This window comes from Kryptolebias marmoratus, linkage group LG15 (assembly GCF_001649575.2).
Source record: "Kryptolebias marmoratus isolate JLee-2015 linkage group LG15, ASM164957v2, whole genome shotgun sequence".
NCBI lineage: Eukaryota > Metazoa > Chordata > Actinopteri > Cyprinodontiformes > Rivulidae > Kryptolebias > Kryptolebias marmoratus.
The window spans coordinates 14,944,250-14,965,403 of record NC_051444.1 but is presented as its reverse complement, the minus strand read 5'-3'; the positions used below and the strand labels follow the sequence as shown (position 1 = coordinate 14,965,403).

At 39.7% G+C, this 21,154-nt stretch overlaps 1 protein-coding gene across 1 annotated transcript in view; it reads right to left on the bottom strand.

The window, feature by feature from the left end:
- Positions 1 to 9,480: 9,480 nt before the first annotated feature.
- The window catches only part of hcn4 (hyperpolarization activated cyclic nucleotide-gated potassium channel 4), a 67,707-nt gene continuing 56,033 nt past the window's right edge, over positions 9,481 to 21,154 (bottom strand). The window contains exons 7-8 of the mRNA XM_017423595.3: positions 16,223 to 16,387; positions 9,481 to 14,265 (exon numbers count right to left, since the gene is read on the bottom strand). Coding sequence (XP_017279084.1) covers positions 11,990 to 14,265; positions 16,223 to 16,387 — 2,441 coding nt within the window. The 3' untranslated portion in view covers positions 9,481 to 11,989. The remainder of the gene's footprint in view (positions 14,266 to 16,222; positions 16,388 to 21,154) is intronic.

Below are 21,154 nucleotides of genomic sequence, written 5' to 3'. Positions count from 1 at the left end.
TCCTGGGTCAAATGACATAACATTATAGGCCACTTGACATAAGGAGGGATAGTTCTGACTTTCATTTCCATCATTTGTTTTCCGTTTTCTCACTGGTTGAGAAACATTTTATTTATGAATGTAAAATATCCTGTGAGACTTGACTTCAGGAATAAGCTTTTATACATTCTCTGGAATGTGTTGAAATAGTTAAATGCAATTAGATGTTTCAAGTTAAAAACATCGTTCTGAACCTTTAGTTCAGATTTTTTGAAGTGGGGGCCTGTACAAAAGCTATGAGGGAAAATTAAAGCAAATTTAAAACAAAGTATGTTTGTTTCGTTACTTGGAAATTAAAAGCAAGTGTCCCCTGAGTAAGGACAGCAGGTCTAAGCTGACCAGAATGCAATATTATGTGCAGGAACGCCAGTGTCCTCCACATGAAAACACAGGGTGTTGGGAGGTTAATATAACTCCAGTTTGAAAAAATTCAAAGCAGTTCATGTCAAATCTATTTTCTAAACCTGTACACTGCCATAAACTGGTTATTCTGGCAGAAATATTACGATACTTCTGCAGCTAAAGCTAGATGATACAATTTCCCTGCAGAAAATAACCATAGAATCATATGTAAATAACCGTGTTATGTGATGTAAAGGTTTATAAAATAGTGCTCGAAGGAACAGCTATACATTTTTTAGACTGAAGTTATTCTAAGATGGCAGCGATCCATTTTGGTCTAGCCATTAGCTGGTCTGTCTGGTCAAAATTTAACTCCAAACTGAAGTTGCTGAAAGATCTGAACTGGCTCTTTAAGTCTGCTCCAGTCACATTTGGCGGGGATTAAATTTACTAGATGGATTGCCCCTCCCTCCCGCTGGAAGCAAAGACATTCATTTGCTGGTGAGATGAAGCATGGAGGTCACTTGGGCCTGCGTGACATTCAGAGCACTGGCCAGCTTCTGCGCTCCCTTACCAGGAGTAATTCGGCTCAACAGACTTGTTCTGTCGGAAAATAATAATTATGAGTCAGTAAAGAAACCTCAAATTGCCCTATTTGTTCTGAACAGCGGTTAGGCTTGGAGTAATTCACCCTTTGTACATGCGTATTTGACTGTTGCATCAATATTTACTTTTTTTATGTTTCAATGCTATTATTTAGTGGGGTTTTATTGGCACGGAGAGGTTTGTGTTGTCTTGATCTGGAAAAGAAGCCACGGCAGGAACATAAGCCCACTAAGACAGCCCATCAAGACGATTCACTCTGACGCCTGCTGATGGTTTTTTTGTGCCAGGCTATTTGCCATTCGAATTTAAATCCATACGATTCATAATATGGCCGCAATGCTCCGTTTTCCAGCCTCGGTTCAAAGGCCGTGTCTGGCTGCAAAATGCTCACGGCCATGGGGTAATACGATAAAGAGAGAACAATGGCTGCAGGCCGAGAGTGGAGGAGGTTCTTCTCTCTACAGCTTATTCTCGGCCTGTGAAACGCAAGCATCATTAAACTGAGAGGTACACTGTCAAAACAACCAAAAGAAGAAAAGGAAAAAAAAAGTTTACTGCCCATCCGCTCTCAGGCAGGAAAAAAAAAATGATGGAGAAATTGGAGGACGATGGCTTAGATTTGCTAAGGATTTAAAAGAGTATGTTTCAATCTTTTAAATGAGTTCCACTGGGTTTCTTTTCCTTCTATTATTTTTTAATGGAAAAAAGGGTTTTTATAAAACTTGCAATTATCATCAGCTCAGTGACTTCATGTTAGTTGTTTTTGGGTTCTGTGCAAAATTTATTGTGCATAAAATAAAAAAAATACCTGCTTTTGAGGTTGATCATTTCATGAGCATGCTCTATTTTAAATTAAAATCCACAAATATCCACAGGAATTTCCTTTATACGGACATGCCAACACTCAGTTGAGCAGAAAAGGGGTCATGTTTTGGACAGAGCGGATATCACATTTTGGAATTAATCTGTGCAATTCAATCTCAATTCAATAAACAGTGTTTAAACATTTTATGAGCAGTGCAGGATGAGTTTAAGCCTTCTGCACCAGAAACAGGAAGCTGACGGAATCAGGCGCCTGAGCTTTTGTCTTCGTGGGCGGCTAGGGGAGCTGCTTGTGCTTCGAAATGGACATTTAGGACAGACTATTAGCAGATGGCGGGGTGACAACTTGAGCCACTGATTCTTTGTGTTGACATATCACAAGAGGGGGTCACAGCTCAAGGCAATCACTTTGTGGCACCAAAGTCTGTCTCTCTCGGTTTTGATTAACACTCACCAGATGACCTGGAAAAAGCCAGAGTATAGCCTAATCTGACATACTGTATATCTATTTATGTTTTAGGATGAAAACGATATAAATAAAGCTGTGCGATAAGTATGCAGCAAATGAAAAATATAAACCAAAGTGAAAAAAAAAATCACACCAAAGTCCTTATAAAATTCCATTTAAATAAAAGTTCAGAAATTTACTTGTTATTACTCATCATAGTGTTTGCCACATTTCATGTCGTCATAGATGACTTATGTGACTGGGTAGAAACAAACAAAATGAACACTTTTATGATTAAAACATTTCAATAGCATGCAATCAAGTGTGAAAATTAAACATATTTATATATATTTTTTGACTGCAAACAGTGAGAGGATGTTATGCCCTATGGAAGTGGTGTCCAATCCTGGTCCTCGAGGGCCACTATCTTGCATGTTTCTGTTTCCCTGCTCTAACACGCCTGATTCAGTGTTTGACTTACCCCTTCAGCAGGTCTTAAAGTTCAGCAGAAGCATGCTAATTACCCATTTATTTAAATCAGGTGTGTTGAAGTAGAGAAACAACAAAAACATGCAGGGTAGTGGCTGTCAAGGACCAGGATTAGACACCCCCGCCCTATGGAGATTATGTGCACAGAGTTATAGTTATCTGCAAGTGTACAGTGGGTTCAACTTGATGGAGCTTGTATCTTTACATTTACACAACATAACTACCATTTTGAAGATATCCAGACATTCCACCCACTCCCCAAGTCAATGCTTGGTAGAACCACCTTTTGGAACCAACTACAGCAGCAGGTACATCTTGGCACAGCTTACGTACCACAATTTTTAAAAATAAAAACCAGAAATCCTCGATGAATATCCTCAAAGGTCTGGCCTTTGATTGAGCCATTCCAGGATATTTAACTCTCCATCTCAAAATCTATTTTGTGCTTCAGGTCATGTTGATCCTCTGGATTACTTCTGGCAACCAAGTATTTTTTATTTTTTTTGCAGCACTTAGGTAAGAAATAAATGCTTACTTCTTGGCCTCCTGTGTCTGCATGGTCCCAAACCTTTTTTCGAAATACACAACCCTGCCAAAAATACCACATCAGATGTTAGGAGCAAAGCTATTAGACTGGGTGACTCTAACCCAAAAAGGTTATAGGGACCACAAATTCACCATCTAATATTACTTTTACCTAATATCTGAAAAAAACATTGACCTAAATTTTGAATAATAAAAGTGTTATATAAGGTGTGCATCTGAAATATATTAGAGCACAAAGAGCAGAATGAAATAGAAATACTGGTAAAGCAAAATAAAAGTTTTGAAGTTCCTCCGAATTGTGCTAAGAAGATGAATAAATCTTTGTCCGTATTGGTGGTGTTAATGATGGGCAAGAAAATCCATCTTGACAAACACCCACTCAGCACAGAGCTAATCCCATTTCACACATCTTCATCTGATGATGGACACCATTAGACTGGTTGCAGACTCCACATTATCACCTTAACAGCCTTTTGTTTCCAATACTCCTGTGCTGGTCGTCCTGCACCTTCCTGTACCGCAAAGAAGCGCGTTCATGACCTGTTTCTGACCATCATATATTTTCAGCAAAACAGCAAGCAAAGTGAACTTTTCAGGTTCTAGCAAAACAAGAACAGTGGGGAGAGGTGGAGGTTGAGGGGTGGTTTGACATCCAGTCGTCAAATTGCGGCCATCAGTTGTGCGTATGCTTTCACAAACTTAATCCTATGAGACACACACATCATCATGCCGAGTCACTCGTGTGCATGAGCAAACACATTCACTCTGACGCAAGACGAAAACATTGCAAAGCTGGCATTTGGACAATATTTGCGAACAAACTGGCAGATGTCAAAAGGCTTTGATGCTGGGATTTTAGAGGAGTAAAAAAAAAAAAAAAACACTAATACGGATATGCTGTAGTTACTGAGTGTTTCTGAGTGCTTTGGGTCCTCGACTGCCAAAAAATATTGTGCTAGGCCTTTATGCAAGGAGCATCAGGAAATGATGGAAGACAAAATTATTTTATGAAATAAAAATAAAATATACTTCAGAAAAAAAATCAGATTTGAAATCCTAATGAGCCATTATTTTATTGCCTTTTTAAAATGGATGTAAAAGTCAAGCCACGCTTTCACCCTGTCCTCCAGGAGAAGATGAAAAACCTTGAGTCACAGACATATGCCGAGCTTTAACCCTGACGCCTGCAGGGTAATGGTGGGATTAATTACTGTTGAGTGTGACCCAAGAAGAACTAGAACAGATTATCCCAGATGCTGCAGAAAAGGGCTTTAGTGGCGCTCGTCCCTCCATTGCCGCCACCTTATAGCCACTTTAGGACGCCACCATAGCCTCACTGTGTAAAAACACACAGAGGTGGAGGATAGGAGACTCACGTGGCGGTTGTATCTATGCATTGTTTATATCACGCTCTGCTGCGTGAATTTTTGTTGCCGTAAAAGATGACAAGCAGCCGGCTGAAAGCCAGCTCCTCTCCTCTCAGCAGGCAGGCATCAGAGGAAGAACATAATGTGTAATTACAATAGACAATCTAAAACAAAGCCCTTCACTTACAATGAGTTCCTCTTGAAGAAGGGAAGGTTACCTCAAGGGGGAATTCTAATGAAGCAGATGGCTGAGTGCGCACAAGGGCAGACACAGACTGTCCTCCTTTTTACAGTCTGCCAACATTTTCAGCATTCTGAGGAGCTTCACCTGTCTCTTGACTGCTCTTTGTGTGCCTCTGAGAGGATATGTGTGTGTGTGTGTGAGAGAGAGAGAGAGTGTGTGTGTGTGCAGAAGGCTTTGTTTACTGAAAAGAAAACATGACCAAGAAGAAAAAAAAAAAAAAGTGTAACCTAACAAATTTGGCATTTCTTGCAACGTGCAAACAAAAGAGTTTGTGGCATACAGCTGAAAACATCTTGTACTTGAACAAGAGACAAAAAATACTCCACACAAGAGTTCCTTATATTTTATTCTATATCATTTTATTTCATCCAGTATGTGTGCTTATTGAAAGTTCACCCCTTTTCGGCGCCACACAAACGACCAGCCACTGCTACTGTGCATCTGTGGTTGCCGTGTGGGTCAGCGCAATGTCTCATAGGCAGATATCAAGTCGCACCATAACTGCACAGTTCCCTTATTGCTTTTTTCCCATGGGTTCCATGTTAAACGCAGAAAAAAAAACAAAGGTATCCATTGATCAATAGCAAAGCGATCAAAATATAGTTCTCCTCAAAAGGGTGTGAGTCCTCATAAGAAGTGTTGAATCAATCACTGCCTTCAGAAAAGAAAAAAAACATCATTTGGGTAGAAAGTCTTCGTCTGTGTCGTCATATTGAAAACATCCCACTCCCGCGCTGTTACAAAGCAAAGAGATCGTCCAGTAAAAATAAGATGTGTCCTTAAAAACCACAAACATGTTACGACCTCTGTACATACACGCAATTTGGTGTTCATTGCTTATCTGTTATGGTGCTGATACGAGAGTCTGAAACAAATAGAGAAACATAAATATAAGTGAGTACCTTGTTGTCATTATGCTTTCAACATCAGATTAAGTGGAATTATAGTACGTACTTCAGCAAATGAAAGACAGCTCAGTGAGGCAGGATTTTTTTTTTTTTTTTTATGTAAACCCTCATCTTTTTGAATAGAGTAGAAATGTGCCCTTTCTGTTTCCCGCCACACTAATCCACTGAAGAGCAGCCCCACCTTTGGCTTCAATACGGTTATCTAAAAAGCTACAACCAAAAGAGAGACATGCAACATGAATTTGGCAAATCAAAATTTCTGTTTTCTCCCCCATCGTTGGATTAATGGACCAAGACATTTCATTACATAAACAAACTATAAAGTAACATGAATAGATGACTTCATATTGACAGCTACAACGGGAAGCTGCTGCCAGGAAGCTGTCCAGTGCTGTTACCCTGAGGGATCACAGCACTGCTGCATCATAGTCATAAACTGGATCATATTCAGGGTACAGTTCTGCCCAACAGCCCACCTTTTACATCTCACTGAAACAGTGGAGCTAGACGTCTGTTGTTTTGCATGCTACAAAACATTTTTTTATATCGGCAGATGTAGCACATATTTACATCATATCCAATCAACATGTGCTTCTTGTGCCTGTGTGAAAAAAGAAAAGAAAAAATAAGTGTCCAGATTGATTTACGGAGAATGGGTTTGTGGTTATGAATGGATAATAAGCAGCTCCAGATAAAAAATAAATAAATAAATAAATACAACTGAACTGATTTTATTTTGCTCCAAAGAAATTGCCGGTTTGATTCAGCTGCTGCTACATCTAATCCCCAATCACAGCAAATGATCTCATCGGTGTGCATCACTGATTCACCAACTTATATTTATGGGCAACTAGAGCAGCACAAAAGGGAGAGAGAGGCCAAGATTAGGCTGCAAAATTGAAAGTGCACCAAGCAGAATCGGAGGATGCTGCCTTACGGAGTTTGAAAGGTTACAGAGGTGCCATGAAATGAAGGACTCCAGCAAAGTTTGAACCTGCCTGGCAACATAGCGGGCCAGTTTGAGCCACAAGCAAGGCCTGTGCTCAGAAAGAAAAGAAAAAGAAGATTCATTATTTTCAGACAAGTTGGTTATTTATGTTTTTCTAAAAAGTAAGTAGCCCCAACCTAGATTTGATGCACCTAAACTGGAACGACAAAGTAATACTCATGAACTGAATTAAAATAAAAATATACAGGCTCAGAACAAGCATTTTAGGCACACTTTCCCATCTTTTTTTTTAAGTACTTTATTGAAAACCTGAGTCTGGAGCATTTGGACAGAGCGCTGACAGTTGGGATCTTTCATCTACCTTTCACTGCCACGTTGAAATGGGTGTCACAGGGAGACATAATGAAAACGGCTCTCTGCATGAGAAAGTGAGTCATCGTTGTTTTTCTTTATTTGCCGCCCTCAAAAGACACAAAGTTTCAAAGCTTATCTAATTCCCAACTGATTCCTCTGGAAAGCTCTGCCTCCATGCTACATTATGCTACAGATGCAGCTGTGGCAAATAGTGCGAGAGGAAGGAAATGGAAAATCTGCTTGAAGAATAAACACTGCTGTCAGGTGAAAATCTTGTTACTCCAATTTTGACTATTTTCAGGCCTTTACTCGGAACCAAGGATTACATGGTCTTCTGTGAGCTGAAAATCTTTCATGACCCTGAGGATTATGAACTCCCTTCTCATTTCCAGTATATAATTTCAAGGCTGTATGGTCATCAATCAAAACTTACTTCCCTAATTTGACATTTAAAACGTGGTTTTCTTACGCAGGAAGAAAGAATCTTCTGCAAAGGGGGCCAGACAGCACAGCATGCGGGACAATCCCTTTACGGTCTGACTTTTGCCTAACCTGTTCAGTCCTCCTCTAACAGTGCCCAGCTTCAACCCTGGCAGAAGGAGTGGAAAAACACAATCAAACATCCCAAACACCTACTGCTTGCTGAGAAACAATGCTCAAATATTTACCTTCTATCCTTCCAATCAATGGCCTGCTGAAAACCACCCCTAGAAGCACTCACAATCACAAGGAAGGGGGAAACATGCCAAAAGAAGCCCATCAGAATGAGCACCCCATGGAGCGTCCGCCTGCGTACCCGTCCTTCTCTGTGTCTGAATGTCCAGCTGCATCAGTGTTTCTACACATCTGCACCTCTGACTCGCTTCAAGCTCTTCTCCAACACAGTTTCTTAATGAGCTCATATTCATAAGAAAAATACCTTTCAGGTACAATGTTTGTTTTTGTGTTGCATGTTACATAAAGACGGAGGCTTTCAAGTCTTCTATGCGAGCGGACAATCAATAATACAAATGTCGGAGTTCTGGTTGTTTACTTGCTCTCAGTTCTGTTGCAGAGCTCTGTCCCTGTTGCCACTTTAGAGGATGATGTGGAAAATTTCAAACCTCCCAAATAGCTCTTCATTGCAAATGTATATAAAATGCTATATGCATACAAGATGTGAATGAAACTGTTCAAGTTGTCACTGACGCTGTCTGTCTGTCTGGGGTAAAACAACCATGAAATATATTGAAAAAAAAATGCACAACCAACATCTGTTTTCAGTGAATTTCTGTAGATGTTTGTGCCAAATTCTTGCTATGTTTCCATCTCCTATAACATACCAAGTGGAACACGTTGCTAATCAATACATAGCTGCACGTTTGGAAAGTTAACTAAGTGGAAAATACAACTGCATGTCTCCAAAACAGACATTCTATTTAAAACAAAAATGGAAGAGATGTTTTTATTCAATGACAGGATATTCCAAAGATGTTACAAGGGTACTGATCATTCTCACAGTGAGAAATATATTAACATTTCAACAGAAATCCTATTATGTGTTTCTACATGTGTAGTAGAAGCAAAAAACAGGCCTGTCCGAGTTCATCTAGAAAAAAAGGAAACTCAAAAAGATTTGCTTGAGACACATTTAGTTGAAAATACTCCAACGACACAAAATGTTGTGGAATAAAGTTCCGGGCAGGGGACGATCTTGTGGTTGTGTTCCTGTCTGTCACTGTGTTTGTGTGAAGCTAACTCATTTCATGTACTGGTGCACGTTGTTATAAGGACTTCACGCAACTGTAATGAGGGGCCTGCATGGTCACCTCTGTGTCTAAGTCCCTGATAGCTTGTGAGGGTCAAGAGATTACAAATATGTCTTGTCAAATTAGGCTGCTGAGGCTGAGTGCTGTGACTGAGGCTGGGACTCAGCTGTCTAAGTGGAACCGGGGTCTGTCTTGGTGATGAGCTACAGACAAAAACGGAGAAGATCATATCTCTGCACCTCTCCTTTGGGAGTTTAGTGATATCCTCCTCTAATGTGTATACAGTTTTCCTGGTCGCTGCAAGGCTTTCTGAAAGACTGGGATTTTACATACAGATTTAAAGGGCCCTATCCTTTTGTATTTATGAGGAAAAACAACTACATGACCTGAATAATATTGACCATATACAGCAAGGGGGGAAGGAATAGTTGCAGCCTATCAGAATTGTTGACTTTGATGACACACTGACAAGCAATTTGTCGTTCCTTTTTGAAACAATATCTGTAGATCTGGTTGAAATATGAACAAAGAACAGATAAAATGTGCTGAGATGGAAAAACAAAAACATATATATATATATATATATATATATATATATATGTACATTCATCCCTCCCTCAAATGCAGAAAAAAAGAATCAGGGATTCTAATTTAGATGCAAGAAATTCCAGCATCCCTTTTAAGTGATAGGCAAAACAAGACATAACTAAAGATCATAACATCTAAGACCTGAACTCTGCTAATGAAGTGTCTGCTGTCCCCCACAATTCTGGATGTATTCAGTATGCATTTTAAATAATCAAGCTTAAAATTAAAATATTGCAATTGTGGGGAGCACTTTTAACTATTAGTGTTCACACATTTTACCTTAAATATTAGGAAATAGACAGCTAAATAAAATTAGTGGTGACTTTTCTGGACACAGTAACATTGATCACATCTGACCAAATATATATCTATAGAAAAAGGATGTCAAACTTGGCAGAGTGTTTCTAGTTTGGGAAAGGTTTGCTGCTTAACTGGGCATTTTGCATCTGCACCGTATTAATGGTTGCTTGAAGATCATGTGAGGAAAGTTAAAGTTAAACTTGAGGTGGACCACATAACAAGGACAACAGAAAGATTGTCAGGTGATGAGCTAATCTGTAAAGAGATTATGTAAAATGATAAATGGAGGGAATGACATAAAAAAACGCTCATCTAAATCTGGTTAAAATATTGTGGACCCATTCTGGACTTTTTCCACTGATGTGTGATATCCTCCTCGATAGCATCCAATAATGCTTTAGCTGACTCAGTAAATACAAAGGTTAATTATAAGGAACTCACTTTATCAATCAGAACTGCTTCAAAGATAGATGAATATTTGCTTGAACTAAAATGTCAGAAAAAGACAACAATTTAACAACAATGCTACTTATTTTTAAGCGACACATTAAAAGTAATGTGCATTTTCTCTCAGGGTAAGAGCAGCAGTAAAGTTGTCAAGCTTCACTTTACCGGAACAGTAAAAAGTGGGCTGTTGCAGGCAGCTTATTGGGCAAATATTCAGATTGGCTCATGAAAAATTTAGCCAGTGCTTCTGTGTCTTAGTAAAGGACACTTTGGCAATAGTAATGGCTGCTGATGACAATGTTTGTCAAAGATATGGAATCAATGACCTTTTCAGCTACAAAACAGTCTCTTAACCCCAATGAGGGGCAGTTTGCCTTCAGTGCATCTACCACACCTACAGTACTTACTTTATGCATTGATACATGTACATACATTCAACATCTCAAACTCAAAGTCAACCTTCAGTAAGGAGACGTGCCTATGTGGATCATACATCGGGTACAGCAGAAAAAGTAATGCACAGATGAAAAACCATGTGGCATGTTTTAGATTTCAGCACTTCTCAATTCATATGTAGTAAAATAAATAAACTGCATTTGCTAAAAGAAAGTCTTGTTCTGGGGCTACGTGGGGAAGCCTGAATGAAAGAATAAAATCTCAAGTTTACTTTATAAATTCAATTATTTTCCCCCTTTGGATTTTATTACTAATATATATCTAAGTATGTTTTATGATCTGAATGCTACGAAATGCATCAGGCGGTGGTTTTTGGAAGTTCTAGGTTTCTGTAAAAAAGGCAAACTTACTTTTGATTAGTTTAGGGAAAACTCTTTCCTTGCATCCAACTTTCCTTGCTCACACTTGTTACACTCACACTCTAACAGCTGCACACAGTCAGGAAGTAAAACAACACAAACTTAAAACACACAAAGGCGGCATGAGCTTGGAAGACAAAGTGAGCTCGTTAGGATATGGTTGAGGACTCCGCAGAAAGCTAGTCCATCACATACTCTCTTGTCTAAATACTGAGATGGAGGGCAGCTCCCTAAAACTTGTTCCTCCTGCTTCAAAACACAGTGCTAATATAATAAAGTGGTATGAATGAGAATCATTGAGCCACAAAGAAGTGAACTGTTACTCCAAAGCAAAGCTCTTTTTTTTGGTTTCCTTAAATCTCATCTCCATCTTTCAACTTTTTGAAAGTTTATACAGAGAATAAATAAGTACAATCTAAGAAATACATTTAAGGATCAACAATATGTGATCCCAAATGAGTTGACCAGTGTCTCAAAGCATTTTGTTTCAGCTAAAAATGTAGATAAATATTTTGAAACACACAGAAAAACAAATCTTTATACAACACACGCAGGTATTAGTGCATAGGTTCCTGCGAAAATAAACAAAACAAACACAAATTATATGATGGAGTCTGTTGATTAACTTCCCAAAAACCACCAGATGAATTTGGCATAGTCTCAGAAATAAAAAGTGTCCTTGAGAAGATCACTTTCACACCCTCCTAGTCCAGTGATTAATATATATTTTAAATAGATCTCTATCTATTTACAGTATATATGTATAAATCAAACAAAGCATAAAAGAAATAACAAACAGGGAGTATTCTACAGCTTTGAGTTTCCTGGCAAAAAAACAGCTTTTCAAATCACAGTAAATTTAAAAATCTTGGTAAAATGAGAGGCGGACCACAGTGAAGTATTAGGGCATAAAATAATGTCAAAAAGATACTTGGTGTGTTTTATTTCAGGGCAGCACAGGAGGGTGTGATCAATCCTCACAAATTTGAAGGAAGTTTAGAACGAGCAGTTTGAGGTTCTAAATCTGACAAGTAGGCACCAGAGCCCCTCTGTGGAGGCAGCGCCGGTGAAGCTTTAGGGGACTGAGTCTGATGAGAGTGTCCGGGAGATTCTGGTATCGGTGGAGTCATGTGTCCGGGTATTGAGCTACAGGGTTTGGGCACAAGAGTAGGTGAGGAAAATGGTGAGGGGTAATATTCCACAGAGGAGCAATGAGTTTGGTGGCCTAAGGCCTGGGCCACCTCCAGGGGTAGAGATGGGTGTGAGCTGGATAAAACATTTAAGTCCTCAGAAAAGGGCCCCAGGGGAGATTCTCTCCCTGTTTGTGGCTGGTTGGGAAGCTGTGAAAGGAGAGGCAACTGAGACATGAACAGAGAACTGTGGGAGCCCGTGACACTTGAAGGTTCACTGTAGTGAAAAGTCCTGCTTGCTACTGGACTTTGAACAGTGGGACTGCGTGCCACCGGGGTAAGGCAGGGAGAGGCGTTTGCTGAACCATATTGGGCCAGTGAAGCCAATGCAGACTTCTCTAATGACATCTGGTGCGGCAAGCAGCCAGACTGCAAGCCTGCCAGGCTAAAATGGCTGATGGAAGAAGGGGAACCCCCTGAAGGTTGTTGACTATGTGTTCCTTTAATACAGGATGGGGAGCCTAGTGGGGGGGACTGGAAGAGGTTTATGCCACTGGTAGTCCTGCCTCCTCCAGCAAACTGCTGCAAAGGTACCATTGGAGGAGGCTTGGGATGAGGCTGATTATGAAGAATTTGACCAGCCAGAAGGCCGGATGAACTGGTAGATAAAGGACTTTGACAAAACGAGGAATTAATAAGTCCAGCTGTAATTCCACCTGAAGCTCCACTAGGTAAATGTGTAGATCCTGCTACCTGGGTTCCTATTGTACTCCCCACTACTCTGCTAGTTTGTCCTACATTTACAGCTTCTCTTGGTTCACTTGAAGTTCCTCCTGTAGGTACTGACCCACCAGAAGACCTTCCCAGTGACCCTCCAGAATTTCCTAGTATTGCTTCACTCAAAACTCCTCCAAATGTTCCACCAGAGGCCATATCAGAGACAGATATCAATGATCCATCATTGATCCTTCCTAATGTTCCCCCAATGGTCGCCAAAACAAGTGATTCTCCTGTTGTTCCACCACCCAGCGATCCTCTAGAAGCTCTTTCAGTTGATTCGTTAGAAGTCCCTCCTATTGATCTTTTGGCTTGATCTTGTAATAAACCACAGGTAACACCCGCCACAGATCCACCACATGCCCCACCTGTGAACCTGCCACAAGCAGGCATTGATCCTTCAGATAGTCCACCCACTGTTTCCCCTGAGATTCCATGTGTTGATTCATCTGTGGATCCTTTCAATCCAAAATGCCCTCGAGGTGTCATGTCTGTCACCCCTGTTGTAAAGTCCTCCCCAGCCCAAGCGGTGTCCCCTCCAATGGCTCCTTCAACAGAACCTCCAACTGCTCCACCTGAAGACCATCCTGTCGCACCACCACAGGCTCCAACTGTCCCTCCACTTAGTCCTGACCCTGTACTTCCACTTCCTTGGTGGAAGAGATTTGAAAGGGGTGGGGTGCTGGATCTAAAGGGTTGCTGATGTTGTGGTTGTGGGTGAAGCTGGGCTGTGCTAGAGGAAGGAGAACCAGAGGATGAGTATGGTCCAAAGGGGAAGACACATGTTCCTCCTTCACTAGATCCAGACCCATTCCCATTAGGTCCAGACTGTCCTGCATTACCTGAGGCATGCTGAGAAGAGCCAGTTGTCCCAGAAACTGATGTCATGTGCTGAGCTCGAAAAGCAGCCAGCAATGGCATGTCTATACCAGAGTGCAGCTTTGAGGGCGTGCTAGAGGGAGAGTCCCCGGAAGAGCCAGGTGCTGTGGACGAAGGAACAAATGATTGGAATTTCCTAAGCCGGGTGGATGGATCCTTTAGGGAACCCAAAACAGAAACCGGAGGTCTGAAGAGCGTTGGTGGAAGATGGGGATGGTGTGTTAGCGCAATGGCAACTGAGGTGGTCGCAGCAGCAGCCTGGAGAGGTGCCTGGATGAGGGGGGCCCAGATGACGGGGGTAGGTGAGGGAGGCGTCTGTGGTGGGGCGTTCTGCATGAGGTGAGCACAGTGGGCCATGTCCCTGTCGTGTTGCACAATTTGCTGGATGATCTCGTTCTCCTGGTAGTTGAGTACACCAGAGCTGAGATCATGCTGTACCTTGTGCTGCAGGATGGAATTCTTCTTGCCTTTAAAGCCACATGCCCAGACACACAAACACACACACACACACAAAGAAAAAAAAAAGAAAAGAAAAGAAAACAGTTATATTAGAAGTAGATTAGACAGACAGAGAGGAGAAGGGAGGGAAATTACTTTGTCATAACAGCATACAGCAAAGAAACAGAACAAACAACATCATTTAAAACTGACACTTTAAACACATAATACAAAAGATAATAACAACAAATAATAGATATGTTGAGATTCTGAGTAAATATAATTTATTTTAAGCATTTTTTGAGAATGTCTTTATTTTCCAGCAAGCCTTTGAAAATGTTATGCTTGCACATAAAAAGCTATGAAGTCATGAAGAGAATTAAAAAAAACAACAACATATACCTGAAAATCAGAAGTAGAAAAGGAGAGTAAAAGAGATTTGACAAATAGACGTGATGGAGAAGAAGGGGGAAACTCAAAGCACAAAAGAGCACAGACTAAAAGGAACAACAGAAGCCAGATGAGAGAGGCAGAAGCTCAAGATGAATGGCAACCTGACTTGAATTCTCTGGGTAAAAGGGACAAAGTGTAAAGAAAACATCACAGTATTGGGATGAGACAGATTTGAGCTACTTTTAACTACTTTCTTGGTGTTATATTTTCAACAATAGTATCAGCTCTTATAAGAGGAATTCAAATTTGAGGGAGTTAATATCAGTAGTCAGTATCTTACCTGAAGTAGACAGTAGTCACAGCATTATCAGTATGGAATATCGAGCAGACGTTTTAGTTCCAAAGCAAATTTCTGCTAATGGAAAAGTGATGGTGGTGTAAAGGTTTATAAAATCTGCATTTGAAGCCGTTCCTGCTCTGACTAGCTGTTAACTTGACTTCTCCTGAGAAAACTTCTTCCTGATATTTCACACTAATAATGCTCTGAACGCTGCCTACTGCAGCTAAGCTGTACTGATCACTGATAATGACTCCATTTAAAAAAAAAAACTCTTCCTTTTTATGTCAAATAAATGAAATCAGTATGAGGTTCATTTCAAACCACATTTCTAAAATGCCCCTTATTTGTAATAAACATAACTAAAGTCAAAATAACTCTTTTTTTTATCCTTTTCATCTTTAGATCTTTACTCCAAACTGTGATCTCCGTCACTCTGCACAAGGGGTATGTGTGTGTCACTACGTGTGGCATTCTAACTGCAAAATAGTCAGACACAGGGTATATCTATGTGTGTGCTATTTTTCAATGCCTTGTTAAAACACAATGTAGTTCAACCCACATTAGGCTGTCCAATGTCTCCAATGAATACTGGCACATTTGTAGGTGTTTGTGTGAGGTTTTGTAACTACATCCAGCCTGTCCTGGCACTACCTGACCCTTTCTCATTTTCACACATCAAATTTGACTGTGCAAAGTCTACAGAGTAATTAATTTTTTGATCAGCGCTAAAAAAGGTGCACATGAGCATCAAACAGAAGAAAGAACTACGGAAGAGACTATTCCACAATTATATTAGTATCAGCTGACCATTTCAAAGCAGCCTTTTTCTACAAAGAAAAGCCCTAAAGCAGTTTCTCTATCTTCCATTCTAAACATAGCATTGGATAAAACAGAGCATGCAGAGATGGCAAAGTGATAATAGAGGCGTGCCTTTTATTGTGAATTTTTCATCTGCCCAGACTGAGCATGGGAACAATGATGGATACAGGGAGAATATCAATTGCATGTGTAAGAGAAGTCATGCAGGGATTTTAAAACCAGAGCTCCGCCTGCAAGTTTGCATGTAGATGACTTTGAAGGAAATTTCAGTCACAAAGTTTTTGTAAGAATACTTTTTGGTTCTCCTGATGCCAAGTACACCACTCAATCTCAGTAATTTGACATGTTTAGCTTGGATTTGCATATTTGCTTGAACGGATGTGATTCCAGTCTTGTAATGCTTTTTTATTTATTCATTCATTCTTTTTTCTTACCGATTCGGTCCAGCCTGTCCAGAGCAACAGTTTCAAAAGCCCGCCTCATCATAGGATACTCCTCCAGGACTTCGTTGAAGTTGTCCACAGAGAGCGAGTACAAACGGCAGTACGTGTCGGCTCGAACGCTGGCTGTCCTCCTGCCCCGTGTCAGCAAACAAATCTCTGCAACAAAACAGGAAAGACAAGACACCGTTACAAAGTGAGCACAAACCCCCAGAGCTCACCTGCCTTTTACATGGATTTAGAGAAAAAATGGAGCTACCGATTTTTATAACTGTAGCAGGCATCAATTCAAACGTGGAAAAATCCCTTTCTTCATAGTCACAGAATAAAAAAAAACGTAATATTTTCTGTTATTGGCTTTTGCAGCTTTGTAGGAATACTGCTAGATAGCATCGATCACCCACAACTGGTTTGTGTTCCTAAAATTTTAAAACGTGGATTTGTTTTAACTACCTTCTACAGCAAATTAACACGCAAAATTAGGTCTGTTTAATAACTGAAACAGGTCATAAATAATATATATATATATATATATATATATATATATATATATATAACAGATACACAGGGTTCTGTACATCATCCAAAAAGCAGTTATCTCACAACCACAAAACACAAAACCACATGTCTAAAGATTCTGCTTATTCTCATCTGCTTTGGTCAATTTCTGAAACCCTGTGAGAATTCATTAGAAAAAAAATGAACTGAATCATTTATAGGTCTGCACACTCCAGTGATCTTTGACTAAATGAAATCAATATTTAAAATCTTCAAAGAGCAAGTAAAAAGCACAGAGTTAGTTTGCTAGCAAGATATTTTGATGTAAATTTGAGGACGGTTAACTTTGTGTCCATGTTTCCTAATAAAGGTCATCACAGATGTCCAGGAAAAGAAACATAAACGCAAAAATATTTTTTTAAGGTTAACAGTATTAAGCTCAGAGGCAAAGCTCCTTTTACCAAATTCTCACGAGTGAGTACAGAAATTTTATTTTTGACATATAAATATTATGTCCTCTTTGTTCTTAAGTGAACATATGGATGTAATTTGCCTTTATCTAAGTATTATTTAAAGCATATTATTTCCTGATTTTTTGTTGGCATGTGAAGCCCACTAAATGCATTTCTAAAGAACAGCGTAAACCTTTTGCTTTGTTTCATCTTTCAGAATTAAAAATGTAACTTTTTGTAATCCATCAGAGCAGCACTAAGTGCCATTTTCAAAGCTTATGGGTCTGCCAGCCCTCATTTGATCTTCCCGCTTAGGAAAAAAAATAAAAAAATAAAAATAATGCTCCATTTAACAAGCTGCACGGCTGCAGAACTGAGGCACACAAGCAAGTGTGTCTGCACAGATGCTGCATGTGTTTTTCAAGCAGAGCCAGTGTGCATGTGTGTATGCAAATACACAAAGCAGGATAATCACAACAGTGATTTATTCATTAAAAAATAAGTTATGCTGTATATTCTTGATGGACTTTCTCACACACATGCTTCAGTGGCCATGGTTAATCAGTGGAAACTCAGACTTACAGTATGTTATTCCTCTCAATCATTGACTGTATCACCCATATTTCTGGAAGGGCATTATGTGGTGTTTTTTTTTTTCTTTTACTTCATATTTTTCTACATTGAGCCCTGCATCAAAGTGAGGGCTAAAAAAACCTAAAAGTTACTTTTTCTCTGTTTTCTAACTGTGTGCTTGTCTCTGCTAAGCACATATTTAGGTTCACTCAGCAAATTGTGTAATTTCACATCAAACCTGCCAATGCAGCACCTTCCTGCTGGGTTGTGTGCGCTCTCCATGCAAGATTCAATCAGTACTGATTTATTTGCTAAATTTGCATCTGTGAATTAATAGCTTCGGTAATTTCAGACAGAGCACCTCCCATTTGAGATAGTTTTGTGGTTGCATAGTTATGTAGCTTGCATGTTAAATAGCAGCCACCGGTGAGCCTGACTACGGCCTTACTGAAATAAAACAACTTACTGCGATGTCGTTTATTGTGTGCAGCTGAAACACTGCATGAGGAAAAACAGAGGGATGTGTAAATTGGTGATCAGGTGTGGTGAGGAAACAGATGGCTCAAAACGCTGTGAAGCTGAGGCCAACATTGCACAGGGGCGAACAGTCACTCCTGGTGCCACTCGTTACCTCTTCCACATGCAAACCACCAGAATGGGTGACTCCTCAAAGAAGACAAAAATGAAGGTGCAATAAAAATGGTAAGACTGTAAATCTTAGACATTTGAGCTAAATGAGAGATGTTTAGGTTTGTAAAATCTATCCTTTGTAATGTGTTGTGACTCATTTGCTTTTTTGTGTAAAGCAGAAACTTGACATGATGTCACAGCACCAACCCAAGAAGACAGAAATCATTTTCCCCACAAGCACTGCATCACTGACATTTTCTAATTATTTTTATTAATGTAAGAGGGGCTGCATGTGAAAAAACACAAATCCTGAATCAGTCAACCCAACTGTCAGCTTTGTCACTAAGACAGCCTCGTCCACCTACAGAGATTTGCCATAGATCATTTCTGAGGCTTACTTTGTGCATCACGAGCTGATCCCTGTTCACTCAACTCGGCCGACAGAATTCCCAGATTTGAGGAAGCACGCCGAGCATGTTTCACTGTCCAGCGCATGCACAAAGGGTCGGCTCCGGAACTCACCTAATTATCTGAACATTTTCTGTTCATTGTGCTCCAGTATGAAAACGTGCCACATAGATCACTTACAGCTCCAAAGAAGGGCTGTAAACACATTTCTCGAATGTCGATAAAAACACGGAAATGTAAGAAAAAACTGAAAGATTTTCATGTAGTATTTACGCCCCACTAACTGCCCTGTGTTAGACTTGTGTGCAGTGGTTCAAAAACTGTGATGTGGTGCTGATAATGGGGAAATGTGTAATTTGATGGGACACAGAGCGAGAATGTGTGCTTTACATGAACCATAGGAACACAGCCTCATGCACAATGTGTGTGTGAGAGAGAGCACTGACAGCTGGACCATGGTTTGCTAACAGGAGAGCAGTGCAAATGTAAAAAAACCCCCAAAAAAACAAAAACAAAACACCACTGTGAAATTACTATGAGCTTCTCTGTGCGCTTGAGTGTACACACTCGTGTGCATATTTTGTGAGAGTGTATTGTAAGCATGTCCTGGTGGGGCAGCGTTGGCTGGAGCTGTGCAGCGGGGAAATGGACCCGCAGCACAGCTCCAGTAATCCCCTCTGGAGAGGAGCATCGCAGCTCTGTATTAAATCCTCTTGTCCCGTGGCTTTCTGGATGAAGCCAACACCGACTGGATGAGGTATTGAGCTGCAGTGAGCCCTCTGGCCTTATCCAGCAGTCTTTACAGAAAGCAAGTGAAACCTATGGAGTGCCATGTGAACTTTAATTGGAAGTTAAACAAATCCCAGGTACTACTCTGCACTTGTAAACAATAAATAGTAAATGTCTTTGAGAGCTACAAATAAAAGAAGCAAAAAGGCAGTGCACATCTTAAAACTCACTTTTGTCCTGTGCAGTGAGAACTTTAAGGGCAAAATGCTTTTTTTAATTCGCCAGTGGTCTTATTTCTCAATTTTCTATTGAATTTGGGCAATGTTATGTGCTTACAAATTAAAATGTGGATTTATTATCTTGCTATGATGCATATCTTGCAGAAAAAAACAACAAAAAAGAGCTTTACCTTTAAGTGGCAGAGCAGTCAACAGGTATTGAAATGGCGTGACTGATTATTAAGGTGGTATCCCACTAAGCTGCAACTGTTAAGAGACTAGTTGGTGAAAAAAAATCCCTCAAAACAGAGAGAAACTACACTGTCACTGAACTCACCTTGGCAGCCACTCCCACATTTATAATTTAATCTACTGGAGTGCACTTTTAAAATGAAGATTTTGACCATTTTTTAAATAATTACTGATCATTGGTGTGATTTTTAGATCTGGATATTTGACTCAGATGTTTTCTATTAAAGGAGAGCTCCCCTGCAGATTTCAAAACAGCTTTAGCAATCTTGAGACGGGTTGGAGAAATTCAGATGGGTTCAAGAGGGGTTGGAGAGGTGCACAACAACTTTGCGTTTGACAGAAATGTTGTTCCACAAATCTTTTCTACATGTTCAAAACTCTGCCTCTGCTATTCATGTAAGGATGTTAGGAACCCTGTGAACATCCCTCATGAATGCTGTCCACCATCTAAGCACAGTCCAGTGGCGTACCACCTTTACTGCCATCATTTCCAGAGTTTTAATTGGTAGTCTTTAACACCAAAAACATATTTAAATAAACTTTTTATGAGATGATATAGAGTTAGATAACAAACTAACAAACTAAAGTATTTTTTTCGAAAGAAATAAACAAACTACAACAAATAAAATAAATACAATAGATGAAAACTTGCTATAACGACATCTGCTATATTCAAAATAGCATCTTGCTTACATATCAAATTAAATAAATTGCTTCCATTTTTCAGTCTAATCCAGAATAATATATTTATTTTTTCCTAAAACATAATAAAAAAGTGTCAATTTTTGCATAAAACCAGTTACATTTGCTGTTACCTGCTGTGTTCACGTCTTTATAGACTTTATATAAAAATCTGTTATTTCAATTTAGGAAACACGGATTTGCTAACAAACATCATACTTTATAATAAGCAAGAGAACATTGTTGGAGAAATTCTTACGTCCAACATCAATAACTTTAAAAAAAAACAACAGGAAATCAACCTCTGTAAAACCACAAACATGGCTTCCTTTCAACAGTAGGGCTGGGTGAGCTCTGAGGAACTGTCAACAAATAAAGACAAGGACAAAAATTCTCTAAAATCATTCAAATGTAAATCTCTTTATTTTTGTAGTTGTAATGACATGAAGAGGAAAAGCTAATATTTGCTCTGATGTGACTTTAGT